This window comes from Gavia stellata, chromosome 20, assembly GCF_030936135.1.
Source record: "Gavia stellata isolate bGavSte3 chromosome 20, bGavSte3.hap2, whole genome shotgun sequence".
NCBI lineage: Eukaryota > Metazoa > Chordata > Aves > Gaviiformes > Gaviidae > Gavia > Gavia stellata.
This window is the reverse complement of record NC_082613.1, coordinates 195,510-215,914: the sequence shown is the minus strand read 5'-3', so window position 1 is coordinate 215,914 and position 20,405 is coordinate 195,510. Positions and strand designations below refer to the sequence as shown.

The 20,405-nt window shown below is 45.7% G+C and overlaps 2 protein-coding genes across 2 annotated transcripts; both read left to right on the top strand.

The window, feature by feature from the left end:
- Nucleotides 1-36: 36 nt before the first annotated feature.
- On the top strand, nt 37-12,737 carry ZNFX1 (zinc finger NFX1-type containing 1). Its single transcript, XM_009821479.2, has 13 exons — nt 37-91; nt 812-2,899; nt 3,684-3,815; nt 4,070-4,218; nt 4,437-4,580; nt 5,030-5,147; nt 5,415-5,662; nt 5,783-5,922; nt 6,237-6,391; nt 7,062-7,207; nt 7,575-7,685; nt 8,394-8,489; nt 10,268-12,737. The coding sequence occupies exons 1-13, from the start codon at nt 37-39 to the stop codon at nt 12,698-12,700; spliced, it is 6,015 nt and encodes a 2,004-aa protein (XP_009819781.2). The 3' UTR covers nt 12,701-12,737.
- A 239-nt stretch (nt 12,738-12,976) lies between these two features.
- CCNDBP1 (cyclin D1 binding protein 1) lies at nt 12,977-20,392 on the top strand. The gene is made up of 11 exons (XM_059827022.1): nt 12,977-13,043; nt 13,123-13,182; nt 13,781-13,860; nt 14,508-14,589; nt 15,051-15,147; nt 16,359-16,432; nt 16,739-16,815; nt 17,316-17,569; nt 17,979-18,039; nt 19,015-19,061; nt 19,447-20,392. The coding sequence occupies exons 1-11, from the start codon at nt 12,977-12,979 to the stop codon at nt 19,553-19,555; spliced, it is 1,008 nt and encodes a 335-aa protein (XP_059683005.1). The 3' UTR covers nt 19,556-20,392.
- The last annotated feature ends 13 nt before the right edge of the window (nt 20,393-20,405 follow it).

The window sequence follows — 20,405 nt, the reverse complement described above, 5'->3', positions numbered from 1 at the left end:
CCTGCGACATCGTGAGAGGAGTCACCGGGCCGAGCGATGGAGGGTGCCAGGCGGGAGCCTTGCTCCCAGCAGCCCCGAGCTGGAGGGAGAGGTGAGGGTCGCCCGGTGAATGCAGGGCAGAAGGCTGTGGAAGGCCCGGGGGATCGTGCTGGTACGGGGGGGATCCACTCCTTCCCTGCCTGTGTATAGTGACATTTCCTCTCAAGCCTAAATTCCAGCACTTCCTTATTTGCCCCCGGAGTCTGGCTGGGGCCATGAGGTGATGATGTACTGCAGAAATCTCTTTGCTAACTGTTTTCTACTAGTGTTTAGTGCTTCCCTAACTATTCTGTTGAGAGCATAACAAAGACTTACATAGTCTATGCTTCCTACTACTCTGAGAGGCTGGACTTTGTCCAGGAGGTCTGTGTTTTAACTCTGCTATATACAGTCGAAGTCAGCTGCTGCTGCCTTTGTAATTATTTTAATGACAGCTAACTTGTGAGGAAATCCTGTCCTGTGCAGGAAACTTCATCTTTGGCCTTTCTGAATTCTGGTTTCTGTTCTGTGGAAAAGGGTTTAGTTTTTTAGTGTCTTCATGGCTTAACAGCTTAAGTGAACTCTAGGCGTGGCACTCAGTTAGAAAAATGCATACAAAAGAAACACCAATTTGAAAGTCTGGGTGCAAATATAATGGTAGTTTTCTAACTTGATGCTAAATGTCCAAAATATGCTGAATATCATGCCAAAACGCTCATGCATTTGTGTTGGGAGGCAGGTTAATGTGGTTGATTTATAATTAAGGAGTGTCTTTATTTATTTGTTTTTTAAGGGCATGCAGATCATTGGGATACTGGCTTTACACGAAGAAGCAGAAACAGAACAAATAATGTGTCAGGCCAGGCAGCTCAGTTAGGGGAAAGCCCCCAAGCCAGTAATTATACTATTCTACCTGGGCAAAGAGAAGAGAGATTTGGTGATTGGATTTGGAGGGTTCCTCAACCAAGCAAGAATAAACCAAGAAACCAAGGTGGACAGGCCCACAGTGGAGCCACAGGACACTGGAATGAACAGGAGAATGAGGGAAGGAGAATGAGGCATCAAGGTGGACAAGCACATGAGAGGGCTAGAGGACCCTGGAATGATCAAGAAAATGAGAGTAGAGGAAGGAGGTATCAAGGTGGACAAGCACACGAGAGGGCTAGAGGACCCTGGAATGAGCAAGAAAATGAAGGTAGGGGAAGGAGGTATCAAGGTGGACAAGCACATGAGAGGGCCAGAGGACCCTGGAATGAGCAAGAAAATGTGGGTAGGGGAAGGAGGTATCAAGGTGGACAAGCCCAGGAAGGAGCTAGAGGGCTGAGGAATGGGCAGGAAAATGAAGGTAGGGGAAGGAGGATGCAACCTCGGGAGAATTCTCATTTCTACCAGAACCCTACCCCAGGTGGTGCCCAGCTCAGTGAGCAGCCTCAGCAAGTCAAAAGGATTGGTTATAAATTCCTAGAAAGTCTCCTCCAGAAAGACCCTTCAGAAGTTGTCATCACACTTGCTTCCAGTTCGGGTTTGAAGGAACTTCTTTCCCAAACAGCTATGAAACCCAATTTCCTTCAGCTCGTTTGCCAGGTGCTTCGAAAAGCGTGCAGTTCCCGAATGGATAGACAGAGTGTCCAACAGCTTCTTGGAGTGGTGAAGGAGTCCAACTTTCTCAGGATCTGTCTGCCACAGTATGTGTCTGACATGGTAACAGAAGCAGTCCCTGCTGTACGTCATCAGTACCCTGTGCATATTAGCAACATCATTTCACTTCTTCAGGACCTGATCAGTATTTTCCCAGCCAGCTCTGTGCAGAAAACCTCCATTCTCTTGACAGTCTTGCCAGCATCCATAAATGCCCTGAGAGCTTCTGGTGTGGACATCACAGAAGAAACAGAGAAGAATCTAAATAAAGTCCAGATGCTTGTGCAGCATCTGCAGGAGAAGAGACGTGAAGGCACACTGAGGGCTGATAACTATACTCTTATGCAGCCTCGGACTGATGGTCAGGAAGAAAGCTATCATACGATGACCATTTATCCAACATATAATGAGGTACACCATAATGAGAAACCCTTTCTACGTCCCAATATTGTTTCTGGAAGATACGAAAGCACCAGCATTTACCTTGACACCCATTTCCGGCTTTTGAGAGAAGACTTTGTAAGGCCTTTAAGGGAAGGTATCTTGGAGCTTTTGCAGAGCTTTGAGGACAAAGGTTTGAGAAAGAAAAAATTTGATGATATCAGGATCTACTTTGACACACGGATTATTACCCCTCTCTGTTCCCCAACTGGTATTGTTTACAAGATCCAGTTTGACATAAAGCCATTGAAGTTTGTACGATGGCAGAATTCCAAACGGTTGCTATATGGATCCCTGATCTGCATGTCCAAAGATCACTTTGAAACATGCCTTTTTGCCACTGTTTCTAACCGTGATAATGCAGATCTTGCCCACGGGATTGTGCAGCTATCTTTTAATGCACAGAGCCAGGCACTGCTGGCAGAGGTTCAGCCCTCAGACTCCTTCCTCATGGTAGAGACAACTGCCTACTTTGAGGCCTATCGGCACGTGTTAGAAGGGTTACAGGAAATCCAGGAAAAAGATATCCCATTCCAGAAGTACATCGTGGAATGTGATGCACAGGTGAAGAAGCCAACATACCTGACAATGGATACTGTCTACAACTTTGCACCCTTGATGGAAGATCCCCTGTCAGATGAAGAGGTGTACCCTGATGATTTGAGAAGGCGAAGTGTCCGTGTTCTAGATCCCAACCAGTGGCCTTCAATGGAAACCCTGAGATTAGATGAGTCTCAGATGCAGGCACTGAGTCTTGCACTCACCAAGGAGCTGGCTATTATCCAAGGGCCTCCTGGGACCGGTGAGAAACATTTGCTGTCATTTAAGTTCTTGATTCCCCCATTTAGAGAGATTAACTTCAGAGAAAGCCAGCTGTACTGTCTCCAAAGCTTTAGTCCCATGCCTAATTGATGCTTGAGTAGCCTAGTGAACATGAGCTGTAGAGAAAGTTGAAGTATCCTCAGATACCCATATCTGATCTTATGTATTGCCGACCTAGTCCGACCTAGTTGCAAGTAGACACCAACTGCACTGTTGGCTCTGCTTGTGTATTGGGGTGAAAAAATTTTCAACCATCTTTGGTAACATGGTACTTCTTGCTGTGCAACAGTCCTATTTGTCTTCATAGCATGTTAGAACGTTGGGAGTGTTCAGCCGTGATCCTCTGCGTGAATAAAGCATTACAAGATTAACTGTAATTGTTTTAAATGGTACCTGAACTCAACAAGCACCACTGCTTGTTTTTCACTAGTATATGGATGTTCCATTTGCAGCCAAATGTCATGTATGAAGCCTGTATCTGAGTGGGCTGGGGGACGCAGTTGTGGAGGAAAACCTGGGTCCAGGTCCAGTGTATTAACTGAAAGACAACATTCTTGCAGAGCATGGCCTTGCTGAGCTACAGGCTAGAAAGACAGTGTCACAGTACTTTGTTTACATTTTGTAAACTAGTTACCTGTGGGGTCAGCGCTTCTGGTACAGATCGGATTTGCAGCCTAGAAGAAAGTCTTGTGTCTGTTTTTGATGATTACTCTGTTTCTGTAGAGGGTGGATTACCCTTTTCTGATTCTGAGCTTGTTTTGCAGGGAAGACTTATGTGGGTTTGAAGATTGTTCAGGCTCTCTTGACTAATAAGCATGTGTGGCAAAGCACTGTCCAGAAGTCTCCCATCCTTATAGTCTGCTACACTAACCATGCACTGGATCAGTTCTTGGAAGGTAAGAGTACCTGACAAGTATGATGGAGGGTCAGGTAGAAATTATACTATAACTCTTAATCCGCCCATCTTCCAGCATGATGACCTGCCCTTTTGGCTTTTTCTAGTGACTAGCCCCATTGATACACAATAAGAAAAGTTCACTCAGACCAATCCAGTGTAGCATTTGCAGACAAGGGGTGTTCTCCCTACCCCTTGTCCTACTGCAGAAAACAGCTTGCCTCTTTAGTACTAATAATTCTCTTTTATTCCCAGGAATATACACATTCCAAAAACATGGGATGGTGCGTGTTGGGGGCAGAAGTAGCAGTGAGGTCCTGAAGCAATTCACCTTGAGGGAGCTGAGGAAGAAATGTGAATTCCGGTACAACTTGCCAATGCATCTCCGCAGAGCCTATGTGAATGTACGTGCAGACTTCACTGGAGATGATGGGACTGGATTGCCTGTGCATTGGAGGAGCTAGCTAAACTTCCTCCACACAAGTTCTTTCACCTTGTCTTACACTGAAGTCAGCCTCTTAATTCTTCTGTCCTTGTTCGCTTTATCAGTTGCTTGTCCTGCTGTTTCTTAACTTTGTTTCTCTGAGTATGATGATGCCTCTGTTCTTTTTGTTATTGGTAGATAACCAGTGAGATGAAACAGGCTGAGCAGGAGCTCCATGCAGGAGCAAAGCACTTAGAATGCACAATGTATGGAGTTCTGCATGAGCGCCACTTGGAAGCATGCATTGCACCCCAGCACTGGGACAGTCTGATGAATGGTCTGGTAAGAGAGGTCCCTTTCTTCTGAGTCAAGCAGTCCCAATGTATGCTTACTACCCTTTCTGCTAATGAGTCTGAGGTTCCCCAAGCACACTTCTTTTTAGCATCACTTGGCTACTAGGAAAGTGAGGGAGTGAATAGCAAGCTGTGTCAAGTCACAGTGGTCTAGACTGAGTGGGGCAGGTGGAGGGTTTAAATTTTGCTCCTTTAAACTGCAGAGGTTCTAAGGGATCTTTATCAGCACAAAAATACAAGTGCCCAAATGAAAGCCTCTTAAGCTGAAGGGGAGGAGGGATGTTTTCTCTGAAGATCTGAGGCTGCTCAGACTTTCTGGCTCTGGAGGTCTCTCAGGGGACTTGTCCTAGTTGCCTGCTGCTGCAAGGTGCTGCTTTGGCATCATCCTAAGACTCTGAAGTGCAATAGGCCTGACTGATTTGACTTTCCTTATATTAGGATGATGGGGAGTTTTACTACAGTGCTTCACAACACTCAATGATTCTGGAGTGGCTGGGCCTTGGTGTAACTGTCTTCACCCAGAATGCTGCAGAGAATATAGGGGCTGAGAATCCAGGTAAAAAAAAAAAAAACAAAACAAAAAAACCCCAAACAACAAACAGACAAAAAAAAAAACCCTCATCCTCTACAGGTGTGTTTGCCTAAGCAGTGCACATGTGCCAGAAAAGAGACACTGCTACTTAACAGACACTGGAAGATGTATGATACTGTAAGGTAGTGGAAAGAAGATTAACCTTAATTTCCACATGGTGATCTGACTGCTGCACTGTGATTCTACCAGAGTGGTGGTGGCTTAACTGCATGTGACTGGTGACTCTCACAGGTGGTCAGCAGGAGAGAGAGGAGGAGTGGGAAGGTGAAGCAGAAGAGGAGCTTTTGGAGATCCCAGAGGAGGCTGACCTGATTCAAGCTGACAGAGTGATTGAGGATGAAGAGGCAGCAAAGCCTCAGGGAAGGAAGGAGGAAGAACACAGAGCTGTCCATGAACTAGCCAGTGTGCTGTTGGCTCTGAAGCTGGAGGACCAGGAAGAAGGAGCAGCCCAGCCACAACAGAATACTATGCAGTGGGAGGTAACTGCATGCACTAGCATGCTCTGGCTATGCTTGACTATGTAAAGAATAACATGGGGATGCTAATACAGAAGAATCTTTGTGCTGTAACTGCTTATTGGGGAGCTTTTTTTCCTGCAGATAACTGCAGCCCAGAGGAAGAAAATGAAACAGAAGATGAAGGTTGAGCTCCGTAAACTGAGTGCAATGACAGAGTTGGAGGCCAAGGCTATTCAGGATCTGTGGCAACTTGACCTGAGCTCCCGCTGGAGGCTTTACAGGTGACAAAGCTATTTTGCTGGGTCTGTCAGGCAAATGTTTCCTATGACTGTTCCAGTTTGCAAACTCTTTCTGTCAAGCCATGGTGTTTCTGTCCATATCTGTTCAGATCCGTATTTGAACATGCTTATTCTTACCTTCCCTGTATTGCATGGGCAGTGGTGTCATCTCCGCTGTATGTATTTGGGACTAAGCAGAGATGCTAATAATCTTTGCCCGAAAGACACAGAGGAAGTTTTGAACTGAATCCAGTCAGAACTTGTGGATCACTGTCCTGTTCCCCTTGCTGTGTGTGATAATGGCACTTTCTTCTCAGGCTTTGGCTGCAGACCTATCAGGGGGTTATTCGACGGAAGATTCTGCAGCATGAACAGCAGTATCAGGCAGCAGCAGAAAGGCTGACAGAACTGAGGCTGCAGGAAGATCTCTGCATTCTCAAGGAGGCCCAAGTCGTGGGGATGACAACTACAGGTGCACAGCAGTTGGGAAGCAAACCAGTATTGCTCTGCATCCAGTAATGGTTAAAGGACCTTGTTGCCAAAAGATTAGTATCATGTGCTGCTTGACAGCTTGGGTCAGGCTCTGCATTAGTCTGCAGCCTTCTTAATCTCTGACTCCCTTTTTGGTTATTGTACGAGTTGCAGTTAACTGCATGAGCAGTTTCTGTGCACTCTTGCACTCGCTCCATCTCCAGTAGCATTCTTCTAATAGAAATGCTTCACTTCTTGTGCCTGAGTACAGCACAGCTAATGTCTGCACTGCTATCCCCACATCACCTTCTCGTGATGATAGTGTAAAGGTCATTGTAGTATGACCCTTTGGAGAGACAATTTTAGGTTTATTTATGTGTGTTGGTCAATGTATTCAGTAGGTATCTTATGTCTGAAGAGAGCATCGGGCAAGGGCCAAGGCAGGTACAGGACTCTAATCCCCACCTGCCTTCCCTAATAACTCTTCATATAGAAGCCATCCTTGGTATGGTACTGTTTTAAAGTTCAAAAACCTGAGTCTTGAAATGGGGAATCTTGGGAAGAACCGCAGTCTTTTCTGGGACATCAGCCTACTCCCGTCCCTGAAAACTCCTGTCATGCTGCCTGCATGTAATATATTCCGCTAAGGTTTATCTTCTCTCCTTGCTCAGGTGCTGCCAAATACCGTCAGATCTTGCAAAAAGTAGAGCCACGAATTGTCATTGTAGAAGAGGCAGCAGAGGTGCTTGAGGCTCACACCATTACTACTCTGAGTAAAGCTTGCCAGCATCTCATCCTCATTGGAGATCACCAGCAGGTAACATCCATGACTAATGTCTCTAACTGTTGTGTAAATGAGGTAGAATCTTTAAATCAACACCTTATGTGAAAGGTTGCCAAGACTGACTGCTCCCCAGCTTCCATAGGTACCACAGGTCCTGTCTCCTATAGTTTTGGAGTAGAGCTCCTGTGGGACTTGTCTTGTTTAACTGATAACGATTTTACATACGCTTGTATCCGCTTCAGTTGTGACTGTACCTAACTTTGATATTTAGCACTTCTGCAAGAATCCAGTTTCTGGCATTTCTATGGGGAACCAGCAACAGAAATAGAGATGAGTGAAAAGTCTTACTAATACATAGGAAAAGTGCTAAAACATGGACCTCCTATCCCTTCTCTTTCAGCTGCAGCCTAGTGCAAATGTGTATGACCTGGCCAAGAACTTCAATCTGGAAGTCTCTCTCTTTGAACGGCTGCTGAAAGTCGATTTCCCCTTTGTCCGTCTGAAATACCAAGTGAGGAAGAGCTATAAAAAACTGCATTGCATTTACATTTAGGTTGTTTTAAGTTTGTAGTACACTTAAGTTTATATTTCTACTCTCAGAACAGCCTAAAAGAAAAGAATGTGCTATTTAATTCCTGAGAAGAATGGTAAGAGCTGTCAAACACTGCCACAAACAGTGTTCTAGTATATTTCCAATTATTCAGTGATGTTGTCTGCAGCACTTTAGTGCAATGAACATGGCTTATTGTGGCATCTGAAACGTCCAGAACTCTGGAGACTGACAGCACAAGTCTTCTCAGGCTGCTTCCTGCTGAATTGCTGTAATCAACTCTTGGTGCCTGGAGTAGTTAGTTCTATCTCCAGCAGTCCTGTATTAAAACTACCTAGAAGAGCTCATGTAGTGGTTAGGGTGCGGTGCTGGCTTTTGTTATCTAGAACAGTGTTCCTAGGGTTGCACTGAGACCAGCATTCGTACTCCAACAACCTTGCCAAGTGACTTTCTTGAAGATACTCTGCTACTACTCCCCCTGTAATTGCTGCTGGTGGCAGCGATGGGGCAGGGGAGGGTGGGGATTGGGTGGTACTCGCTTCTTGACCCTTACTGGGAAGTCATCCTTGTCTTGTATTCAGCCACAGTCTGTACAGTGGAACAACAGAACATTGACAGGGAAATATGGTGTCCCTTCCTTAAGACTGATAAAGCTGCTTTGTGTTTCAGCACCGCATGCGTCCTGAAATTGCCCAGCTTCTCAGTCCTCATATATACAAGGAGCTGGAGAACCATCCCTCTGTCCTGAAGTATGAGAACATAAAAGTGAGTTTTCGGCAATCCAAGCAATTGCTTTTGTCCCCTGTTACTGGCTAAAATGAGTTTCTGTAAAATATAGTGTTCAAGGATTTCAAATTCTTGGATCAAGTTCAGTTACCAAAATTTATACCTGCATCAAGGAAATGTGTGATATAGAATTAGGCAAGTAGTTTGTAGTTCTTCTGGCATTAGTGATGGTGGACACTGGAAATAGATCCAGTACTGATGACTTTAAGAGAACAGTGAGAAATGGAAGAGGGACCAAAAGAATTGTAGGAGATTGAAAGCTAGGAACTATTAACAATCATATCTCTGTCTGTAATTTTACCTTTCTTATTTTGCATAGCCCTGTTCTGCAGATTGGCTCACAGCTACCTGTCACAACAATTTCCCCAGAAGTCTGAGCCAAGATTACACTGCTGTGCTGTATCAGAGCTAGGCCTTGGTTCTCTGAAACACAAACGACTGAATACCCTGGGAGAAAGAATTGGACGTAGTTACAGAAAGAGGATTACAGTAGCTTAGTCTGTGTAACTCTGTCTTCATGAAAAGATAGTACTAATTAGTTAAAAGGTCTTTGACTGGATGAGGAAAGCATACTGAAAACTACAGCAGAATGCTGAAGCCAGACAAGAGAAAATTAATACTGAAGATGTTTTAATTATTAGAATAAGCTATCTGGCAAGTGGCAGGTTCTCTTTTGGTATCTTGGAATCCAGATCAAGTATTTTGTAGAAGATGCTTTAGTTAAACAAATTGAAAAAACCCAAACAAACAAACAAAAAACAACCAACAACAAAAACCCCACCCAAAACACACAACAGCTTAGCACACCACAAAATTTTACTCCATTTCTCCTATGAGAAGCTATTCTGGAGAATCCTATGGTTCCATCAGGCCTTAAAACAAACTTGAGATACCAAAAGGCATCAAAATTGAATCTTCCCATCTAGTACAGTAACCACCATAGGTGATCACTGAATTAAATAGTACAGCAGTGGACACTATGTCACTATGGACACCTTGGAAAACCAGAGATCTGGGTTTGATCTACAAAAACTGTTCTTTCCTAATAAAAACAGTCTCTGGGTTTTGGCATGCAGCCCAAGAATTTCTTATGGGTAGAAAAATTCCAGTTAATAGGCAAAAAATAAAGGTCCTGGCTAACTCAAGGCAAATGGAATTTTTGAACAGGTGAGCAGACAACTCTACACCCCTGGAGCTGATAAGTGACTACTAGAGTTCCTAGTGTTGCTGGTTTTCCTGGTGGAAGAGCAATGCTCCTTGCTGCTTTATGTTTTTACTGCAGTAACAGAGAAGGCATTGTATTTTGCTAGGCAGTTTTAGGCGAGTGCTAAGCCTTGTGCACTGGTAACTTTTTCCCACGTGGCCAAAACAAGACATTGTTCACGCCACAGATGTGAAACAGAACTATGATGCTTTGAGAAATGTTACGAGCACTTAATCTTCTCTTTTCTATAAACTGAAAAGGTACAGTAGAAAAAACTCTGAAAAGATAGGGAATAAAATCATCCACAGGAACTGATTTCATGTTAGGATACTGAAATGTCACTAATAAGCCAAAATGTGATTAATAAGCTTAAATTCCTATCTGATGAATACGCTATGGAAATCTCAGAGGAAATTGCCTAAGCATGCAGTAACTGCATACTGTAGTCCTCCCCTTAAGAGTCATCCTGTCAGTGGATAATCAGGGACACGGAAACAGGCTGTGGTGACAGAAGCTAGAATTCTGTTTCTGACATTCGTTTCTCTTGTTTCAGGGGGTCTTATCTAACCTCTTCTTTGTGGAACATGACTTTCCTGAGCAAGAGATCCAGGAAGGGAAAAGCCACCAGAACCCACATGAGGCCCAGTTTGTAGTGGAACTGTGCAAATACTTCTTGTGTCAGGATTATCTACCTTCTCAGATCACCATTCTCACTACTTATACGGGACAGCTTTTCTGTCTGCGTAAGCTCATGCCAGCCAAGACCTTTGCAGGTGTGAAGGTTCATGTAGTAGATAAGTACCAGGGGGAGGAGAATGATATTATTCTGCTGTCACTTGTGCGGAGCAACAAAGAGGAGAGAACTGGGTTCTTGCAGATCCCTAATCGGATATGCGTGGCATTATCCAGAGCTAAGAAAGGGCTGTATTGTATTGGAAATATGAGAATGCTTGGCAAGGTTCCTCTCTGGAGCAGGATTATTCACACCCTTCGGGAGAAAGGTCACATTGGCCGCTCATTGGTGCTTTGCTGTCAAAACCACCCTGAAACCAAGACGCTGGTATCTACAGCAGCAGACTTCAGCAAAGTCCCAGAAGGAGGCTGTAGTCGTCCTTGTGAATTTAGGTTGAGTTGCGGACATGTTTGCACAAGGGCCTGTCACCCATATGACACACAGCACAAAGAATATCAGTGTCTGAAGCCTTGTCAAAAGGTGCTTTGTGTAGATGGGCATCGCTGTCCACGGTCATGTTATGAGCCCTGTGGACCATGCATGGTGATAGTGGAGAAAACTATTTCTAAGTGTGGCCACCTGCAGATGGTGCCATGCTCTATTCCAGACAGTGAGTTTCTTTGCCAGGAACCTTGCCAGAAAAAGTTGAACTGTGGGCACACATGCAACAAATTCTGTGGGCAGGAATGCACTAAGTGGTGTCCTGAACTGGTTACAATCACGCTGAAATGTGGCCACGACCAGCAAGTTAAATGCTGGATCACTGAGGAGATGAAACATGAGAAGCCTGTGGAATGTAAGACTAAGTGTTCTGTCACACTGGAGTGTGGTCATATATGCTCAGGTTCCTGTCATACCTGCTTTGAAGGAAGATTTCATAAGCCATGTAACAGCCCATGCAAGCGCTTCTTGGTCTGCTCCCACAAGTGTCAGCAGCCTTGTACTACAGAATGCCCTCCCTGTCAGCTGGAATGTCAGAACCACTGTATCCACAGCAGGTGTAAAAAGAAATGTGGAGACCGCTGTTTTCCATGTGCCGAGCCATGCGAGTGGCGGTGCCAGCACTACCAGTGTACCAATCTTTGCTCTGAACCATGCAATAGGCCTCGCTGCAATGTGCCATGTGCTAAGCTACTGCGCTGTGGCCATCCTTGTATTGGATTGTGTGGAGAGCCCTGCCCAGATAAGTGCCTTGTTTGTGACCGTGAGGAACTCACCCAGATCTTTTTTGGCTTTGAGGAAGACCCAGATGCTCGATTTGTACAGCTTGAAGACTGTGGCCATGTCTTTGAGTCCCAAGGCCTTGACCATTATATGGATGAAGATGATGATGTTATCAAGCTGAAGGTATGCCCTATCTGTCAGATGCCCATCAGAAAGAATTTGAGATATGGCACCATTGTGAAAAGGCGGCTAGACGAGATAGAAAAGGTGAAAGAGAAAATCCAAGGCCCAGCACAGGAAATTGAGTCTAGCAGACAAAGACTGCAGGCTGCACTGACAGGGAATGCTGTTCTGCAGAGGAATCTACCGCTTAAGTACCTCATGCTAGAAGATAAACTAAAAGCTTCCGATCTCTCCACGAAGAGTATAGGACTAATTGAGAACCAGCTTAACTTCTACGAACGTGTAGCGGACCTAACCAATTCTATGAGCAAAATTGATGCGAGTGAGAGGAAAGGGCTGAGAAAGCGGCTGGATGAAGTCCAGGAGTGGCTGGATAAGCCACGCCTCAGTTTTACAGGACAGGAGCTCTCCGACCTGCAGTCTGAGATCCAGAGACTGACCTATTTGCTGAGCCTCTTGGCAAGGTGCAAAGGTGCAAGTGAGATGATCACCCCAGCGCTTGCTGCAGAGATCGCCAGTGCGCGTGCGATCCTGGAAGGGACAAAGAAATTCACAGAGGAGGATGAAGCTGCGGTGAAGGCAGACCTGGAGAGGCTCTGCACTGCCTTGCCTGTGTCGGGACTGGGGATCTCTGAAGCTGAGCGGGTGCAGATTGTCAGTGCTATTGGCTGTCCCCGCGGCCACTGGTTCAAGTGCAGGAACGGGCATATCTATGTGATCGGGAACTGTGGGGGGGCAATGGAGAGGAGCAAGTGCCCTGAATGCCACGCAGTCATCGGGGGCACAAACCACACTCTGGACAGCACCAACAGCCTTGCCTCCGAGATGGATGGCGCGACCCACGCAGCCTGGTCTGAGACAGCCAACAACCTGCTCAACTTCGAGGAGCTCCACCGGCTGCTGTAGTGGGGCCTCTGCCCCCCTTCTTGCCTCCCCTTCCCCCGCCCCGGCGGCGCTGCAGCGGCTCCTCGGGCGCCCGCGGCCGCCCCTGTAGCCAATAAAGTGTATCGGTGCGTTCTGGGGGCGGTTCTCGTCTCTTGCGGCAGGGCACGGGACCGGGCGGGCTTGCCGGAAGAGGCGGGACAGTGTCGGTTTGCCGTTACCCGGAAGCGGATGTGACACACAGTCGGTCGATGAGCAGCCGTGACGGAGCGGTACGCGCTGGTGGCAGCTCCCGCAGCTATGGAGGCGCGGGAGCCGCTGCAGAATCTGTGCGGCGCTCTGCGTGCGGTGTTGGCCCGGGTCCGAGGTGGGGGCCAGGGCCGGGCGGGGGCTGGGCCGAGCTGAGCCGGCTCTCCGCTGGCTGAGGTCTCTCTCTGCCTTTACAGAGGGCGAACCGGGCGAGGGCCGCGAGCCGTTCGAGCTGCCGCGCTTCTGGGACGCGCTAGGTACGGGTGGGGGAGCGGGCTGACAGCGGGCCGCCTGCGGGGTCGGCCGGCGCTGGGGCGGGCTAGGGCGGACGCCTTGGGCTGCGGTGTGGGCTGGTGTCCGCCGTGCCGGTGCGTGGCAGGGCTGTGGCTTGCAAGTGAGATCCCCGGCAGGGCTCCAGCCAGGGCTTCAGCACTTGTCCTCCACTCCAGGGTGTTGGTGCTGTGCTGGCCAAGCAGCGGCCAGTATTGAACAGTTGTCACAACTAGATTTTTAAAGCCTTTGGTCGTTGTTAAAAGACTCACAGCACATCCTGGTGAAGGTGTCATCGACCATGACATGAAATGTGGTTGTGGATATCACTACCAGCTAAGTAAAAAACCTAGGAAAAAAACAGACATAGGACACGTGCAACATGCACGGCACAAATACACCATGGAATTTTTCTTCTTCTGTAGTGGGATTTAGTTTGTGTCTTTGTATTGCTTGGAAGGAAGAAATGGTAACCAAGCAGTAGGGCAAAGCAGCATCGGAGATGTTGCTCCTCTAGCTGCTCTGTTCTCCTATCTTTGACCCAAGTTACTTTCTATTCTTTTGCTCCCATTGAATCCTTTCTAGGTCAGACATTCAAAGTAACATCACAGGAAGCTACAAAGCTGAGTCTGGCATTCTCAAGGCCTCCACTGACTTCTGCAGAGGTGAGTGAAAGCCCCACAGACTGTGAAATTGCAGTGTGTGTGACAAGTTTCAGGTATCTCTCAGTTCACTTAACTAAAGCAAAGTCATTTGGTTCAGTGTAAACCAGGGATATCGGTATGGGCTAAGCATTGTAGAGTGTATTAATAGAATTCAAGAATTGCCCAGAGAACTAATTTCTGTAAGTTAGGGAGACATACCAAATAGAAGTATTCTTACATTCTTTTCTTTAACATCTGCAGCTGGTTGCTGATAGAGACAGGATATTGGACAATACAGACCTTAGATCTAACAAAGAATATGCAATATTTTTGCTGTTAATTGAGAGATGTTTATCACACCTGTGTTTGGAGAAGAAAAAAAAAGACCTCCAGTTCAGAATAATGATCTCAGCTACTTCTTCCTCTCTGATGCATGACCACCACACCAGGGTGTGTTTTGTTACCAAATCATGAGGTGGCTTAAGATGTATACAGCTTGCTTACCGTATCTTCTTGTTGTGCTGTATTTGTTTCTCAAGCAAGATGGCCATTACTATGCTTCCCTTTTCTCAAAGCAATCTGAATGTAAGTGATGGCTTGTGAGACTTTCTAGATGAGGTGCAGCCATGCACTACTCATGGTTAATCCTTTTGCCTGTCCATTTTCAGGATTGCCGGAAGCTGAGTGAAGATGTCCAAAATGCTATTCTTGCAGTTGCCACAGTGTACTACTGGCTCCCCAAGGGCCAAGGTGAGATAGTGACAGCAGGGCAGTCACCGCTATGTAGGCTGGTGGTTCTTTTGCCGCTATATAAAGAGACCCAGTATTTCAGAGCCTAATAGGAGATCTAGCATCTGCAGGAAGGCAAGTTACCATGAGCAGGTAGTCCCATTATCAGCTATTCTGTAGACTTGCAGCATGTTTGTGAGTGAACCACTTGTCTGTCTACTCCTGCAGATTTCCATCTCTGAAAGATTGATAATGTAGGAAGTTGTATAATTTATTGAGCATTCGTATTTATAAAGTGTTGAGATCCTTGTCCAAAGTCCCTTTGGAACTGGGAAACATGTTGCATCCTTCAAAATACCTGTAACTTCATTTACACAGTGTATCCACACAAACAGAGCAGCCTGTGTGTTTGTCTTTGGCAGTTGCTTTCTGTCGGTGCTGACTTTGTGGCAACTTTCTTGCTCTGTCTCAATCTCAACCAGGTACTACTCTTCGGAAGATGGTACGAGATGCTACCACTGACGTAGTGGAAGGAATGATCCAACTCACAGAAACAATTCTCAGTGCTCCATTGGAGAGGTAGTAATTTTCCAGAAAAAAAGGAAGAAAAAGTTACAAGTATACATGTTAGGAAGCAGCAAGTGCAGACTGCTTCCTAAGGGAAGGGGGGAGGCAGAAGCAGAACATTGTTATGAGGCAGGAAGAGGCAGTGGCCTTCTCAGCAAAGGCCCTGTCCCCCAGTGTCTGAGTGAGCAGAGCAGTGCTGGTGAGGGTAGTGAGGTTCAGTTGAGAGTCCAGATCATCAGACAAGCCCATAGCGATGAGGTCAAGCTGGAAAGTCAGGCCAGCAAGTCAGGATCAGGGTCAGGTCCAGAGAGAGTAACCAGCATCAGACACCATCCAGTGATTGCCCAGCACGTCCATTACAGTGAGTTGGGTCTGAGGTCAAGGCAGAAAGGTCAAATCAGTGGGTCAGGATCCAGGTCAGAATCAAGGCGGTATGAGATTGGGTGCAGACATAACTGCTACACAGCTGTGATGTAGCACAAACAGGGCCCAGTGAAAGAACCTCAGGGTAAAAGCATCTCCTACGGTAAGGAAGGGCTGGCCCTCACTTCTAGCTTTCTTCACAATGCCTCCTATGAGCAAAGGAGCTGACCTTGTACTTGGCTGACTAAACTCTTCAACTGAGCCAACTAAACTCCTAGAACGGTGGAATACCCTCAAGGCCCTGACAGTACCCTCTTGTCTCAGTGACTGAGTCAGGTACATTTGCCTATATGGAGACTATATTTTCATCCTGTCTGTTGCAAGGATGGGAGCAGGATTGCCATGAAGGTGCTGAATAGCATTTGCACGGTTTGGCAGTTTTTGCCCTTGGAGTGAACTGTCATATGCAAGGATTGCGCAACTTTATAAAGCTAGTTATTGGATCACTATGGACTGCTTCCTCTCTACAGATTACACGCCACTGCCCTTAGGCAGAGGTCAGCAATCTCTAATACAGACTTCTGATTTGCATAGATTCTGAAAGAGAAATAATATGCCTAAGCACATTGAGAGGGCTTTGTAAGAGGCTTCTGCTTCTTGTTCCAACGGATAATTAAACTCAGTAGGAGCCAGCACTTCTTGCTTTACACAGACATGAGATACTAGTGACAAGCTGGTTGGTGACATCTTTCCAGCAGAGCTTCTACTAGTGTGCATCATCTTTGGTGCAGAAAAGAAAAACACAGTCTAGCAGAGTGGTGGTACTGAGTCTAACTTTGGGGGGCTTTGGTTTATTTCAGCTTGTCTCAGGAACAGCTTATATCAACTGGTGGTGTGTGGGAGGCATGTGAGCAAGTGTCCAACCTGCCACGAGGTGAGTATTGTATATGCAGAACAAGAGAACTAGGGTGTATTGCCTGGGAATATCGATAGCCCTTGCAAGGGGCATTCTAGCTGGTACAACAAAGGCTCACTCATTCTGCAAAACCTGACTGGTTTTGAAATGTATAAGCTTGGAAGCCAGGCCAGATTCTTTGCATGGCAACAATGCAGCTCTGAGCTCTGCAAAAAGTTTGATCCTATAATTTCAAGATCTCATGATCGCAAACCTAGATGAACATTGTTGCAAGCTGATTTGACTCAGTGTGGTGCCACGGTTTTCATCCTTTTGCTTTTGCAGATAACCAGGCAGCAGTTGCGTCAGCTCTGGCTGCATGTCTAGGTGTGGTCAAGGATGCTCTGGAGGAGATGGAACATGTAAGGAAGCCCCTAAGCCTTTGAGGAACCTGCAGTGGTGGATTGCAGTGATGGTTCAGTGATGGAACACATGGATTGATTTATATACAGGCTTTGATTTGAATTTGTTCTGATACGAGCTAGATTATTGTATTATTCCTGGATCTTAATGAGCTTTTAAACTCAAGCTTGGTTTACTTTATATAAGGTTTCTATAAAGCCATGTCCTGAATTGTGGAGGGGGGTGGGGTGGGGCGGGGCGGTGGGGCAGTTTAGGTTGATGTAAGAATGGCATTATTTGCCAGGTTCTTGCTCTTCGCTCTGTTGAATTGGAGTGAGGGTTTAGTTTTTCTTAATCCAGCCCTGCTAGGATTAACAGAATCTGGCAACTGAGATGCTGGTTGGAGAGAGGTTCCTCCATAAATTATTTGTATGATTTCTAGATTATGTTTTCCCTTTCCTCCTGGGTATTGCTGGAATTGATGTTAGGCTCTGGGCTTTCAGTGCATCTATGTTCTCAGGCTTTGGCAGAAGGGCAAGACCCCTACAGTGACATTATGGAAGATGAAGAGCTGGGCTTTCGCGGCAACAGAGATACGTATTGGTCAGAAGCTGACCGGAAGCTGCTTAGCTCCTGCATGGGGTTAATGAAGGCTTCTAAAGCTTGCCTGAAGAAGGTCTTGGGTGTAGTGAAGGCTTACGGCAAAGCTGATTCTCCAGAGCAGATCGCTCAGCTGGATGATCTTGCAGACATTGCTAATGAGATCAGTCCAAGGTAAGCAGGTCTCTCCCCATTCTGCTTTTTGCTCCAGAGCAGTCCCTGTCTTTCTTGAGGTCTAGAGAACGGATTAGGAAAACCTTTATGATGTTGAAGCTGTGAGCAGGTGGTGGAAGCAGGTGTGGTGGGAAGACTGTTATGGCATAGGCTGTTGAGAGTTGTGCAAGTTAGGAGAGGAACACATGTTGCAGCTTGGTGTAGAGCTGTGGCCATGTCTTACTCTAAGGTGCGAGTGGCACACAGATGTCTGAGAAGGCAGTGAGAAGCATCCCATGGGTATGACTGACGTCTCCTTGTCATGCACTGCCGTTCCTGACTTACATTCAGGGTGGGTGTAGACTTTGACCAGGATCTGTGAGTTGTGCTACCAGGACCTTTCTTCCATTGCTCCCCTCTTCTGTTCTAGTGTTGATGAGCTGGCACTGAGCATGTATCCACCTATGAACCAGTTGGCTGTGCGACTCAATGTAAGTATCTGCAGCCTGCATGCGGGTCTACTCACTTGGCTGTAGAGAAGGGGAAGAAACTGAATTGGAGGGATTATGTGTCTGTTAGGGAGAGGTGGGTGTTAGTGATTGTTTCAGTAACAAATTCTTAGGGAGGAAGAGTCCCCTTTGGTTCTTGCATGCTTAGCTTCCTTTAGGTGGAAATGCATTCCTTATCTTTACTTCTTCAGGGAAGAGCATGGCCACTTGAGCTTTGGCTCTGAACAATAATCCATAGAGATGTCCAATGACAGTACCTCAGGAAAGTGAGGTCTAAGGCTGCCAATGTACTGCATGTCTATTTTCTTCCTTGGGTAATGTAGACTTGCTCAAATAAAGTTATCTAAATTAAAAATACAAACGAAAAATTCTCACAGTGAGTGTGGTTAAGCACTGAAACAAGCTGCTGGGAGAAGCAGTGGAATGTCCAGCTTTGGCAGTACTCAGAACTTGACTGGGCAAGGCTCTGAGCAACCTGACTGAAATTTGAGGCAGGCCTTGCTTTGAGCAGGAGGTTGTACTAGATGCCTTCCAGGGGTCCCTTGCATCATAAATTAAGTACGTATCTTCTTGTATCTGAGATTTTTTATTCTTAATTCTGGTTTCATGCCTTTGGCTAGTGGCTTGATTTTTGGGGGTAAAAAAGAAAGTATTGCTTAATATCAAATTGCATTACAGTTAGTCACTTGTAACTTCATGCCTTAATATCAGTTACCAATTTATAATAGGCTTATCTTTTTAAAGAAAAAAGCATTTTAACGTATGCTTTAAAAAACAATCTGTCCTTACTTTCATCTGTCCCAGCCAGCAGTAGGTTGGGAGACACTCCCAGCATGGCAGTGATAGATAGCTTCCTTCTGCATCAGGATCTGCGCCTCCCTTTCTTTTCCAGTACGGCTGAGCTCCTTTTTTTTTTCTGCCTTTGGCTCACTTTATTTCCCTTTTGTTTCTTTCTAGGCTGCTAAGTTGGCCTCGGTATTAAAGAAAGTCTTAGAGATTACAAAGTGAGTATAAGTTACAGTTTTATAAGTGTGTGTTCCCTGCTATGAAGGTTCATATCTTTCTGCTTCCTGTCAAAGGTGACTCATTTCTAGATAGTAAATGCTGGCATTTTGTAATAATTATGATGTTATCCAATCATAAAGGGATGGGAGTAAGAAAAGCGTGGTAGGGATGAAAGTGGTTCCCACTGAAGACACACACATGTGTTAAGGTTTGGGACTAGAGACATAGATGTGGGTTCTTCATTGCTCAAAGCACTCTGGGGCTATAGCAGTCCTGTTTTAATGCTGTGGTAATTCAGCCCTTCACAATACCCACGTGTTGTCTGGATGCATAGGTATAAGACACCCAGGAGGCTTTCCTAATGAATTTCCTCCACTTTTGCAGGACAAGCCATGTATGTCCACCATCAGAGGAAGGCTGGGTGCAGTTTCTAACTGGTGCAGTAGATCACAACATGAACAAAATCAAGAACTTCACACAGGGTCAACTTTAGCTCTTCCATGTCTACATGTGTTGCTGCCATTGGCTCTGGCATATGCTTTTCCAATGAATCTTGCCGTTCTCCAGCTACTGGGAGAACGATGAGAACAGTGTTTTTAGGAGAGAACTTTACTGCCACTTGGTAAAACTTTCCTAGAAGTTGCTCTTTGCCATTGCAGAAGGTGTCATTTTGCTTGGATTCCTGGGATGGTGTGGTGCTGCATCTTAATGCTGTGAATGTGCCCCATTCTTCAGAAATTAAAACTACTGTGGGGTTCAAAGAACAATAAAATACTGCTAGATTTGCATGAGTGGCTTTATCTGTTTTCGGGTGGCAGAAGATATATACAGAAGGAAAGGGTCTTGCTTCTTTTGCAAGCAGCCCGATGAACCATTAAAAAACATGCAGCACTGCTGCTATTTCCTATCTCTTAGAGAAGAGTGAACTATCTTTCTCTTTCCTATTTCCTTAGAAAGTAGAGGGTATTATTTACTATTTTACCAATGTCAAGGCTCTTTAGGGGGATAAGAGTATATCTCTAGAGAAATGCTGTATCTATCATCACATTAAAGTTCTAGGCTATCCTTTTTTGCCATGGGTAGGGAAAAATGACTAAGCAGTTGTGGGTTCAGCACATACACATAGTGAGAAGTGCAGCATCTGCTTGTGCATTTAGCCCATCTTTGTCATAGCAAGGTTCAACTTACAAAACTGGAGAATGGGCATAGTGGCACATGGGAGAGAGTTGACTTTGTACAAATAATCAAAGTCAGACATGGTTTTAAATGTAACTTTAATTAAACTGCTAACATCTATGCTTGCCTAAGATCAAGGCACAGATCATGACCACTCTTGTAAACAG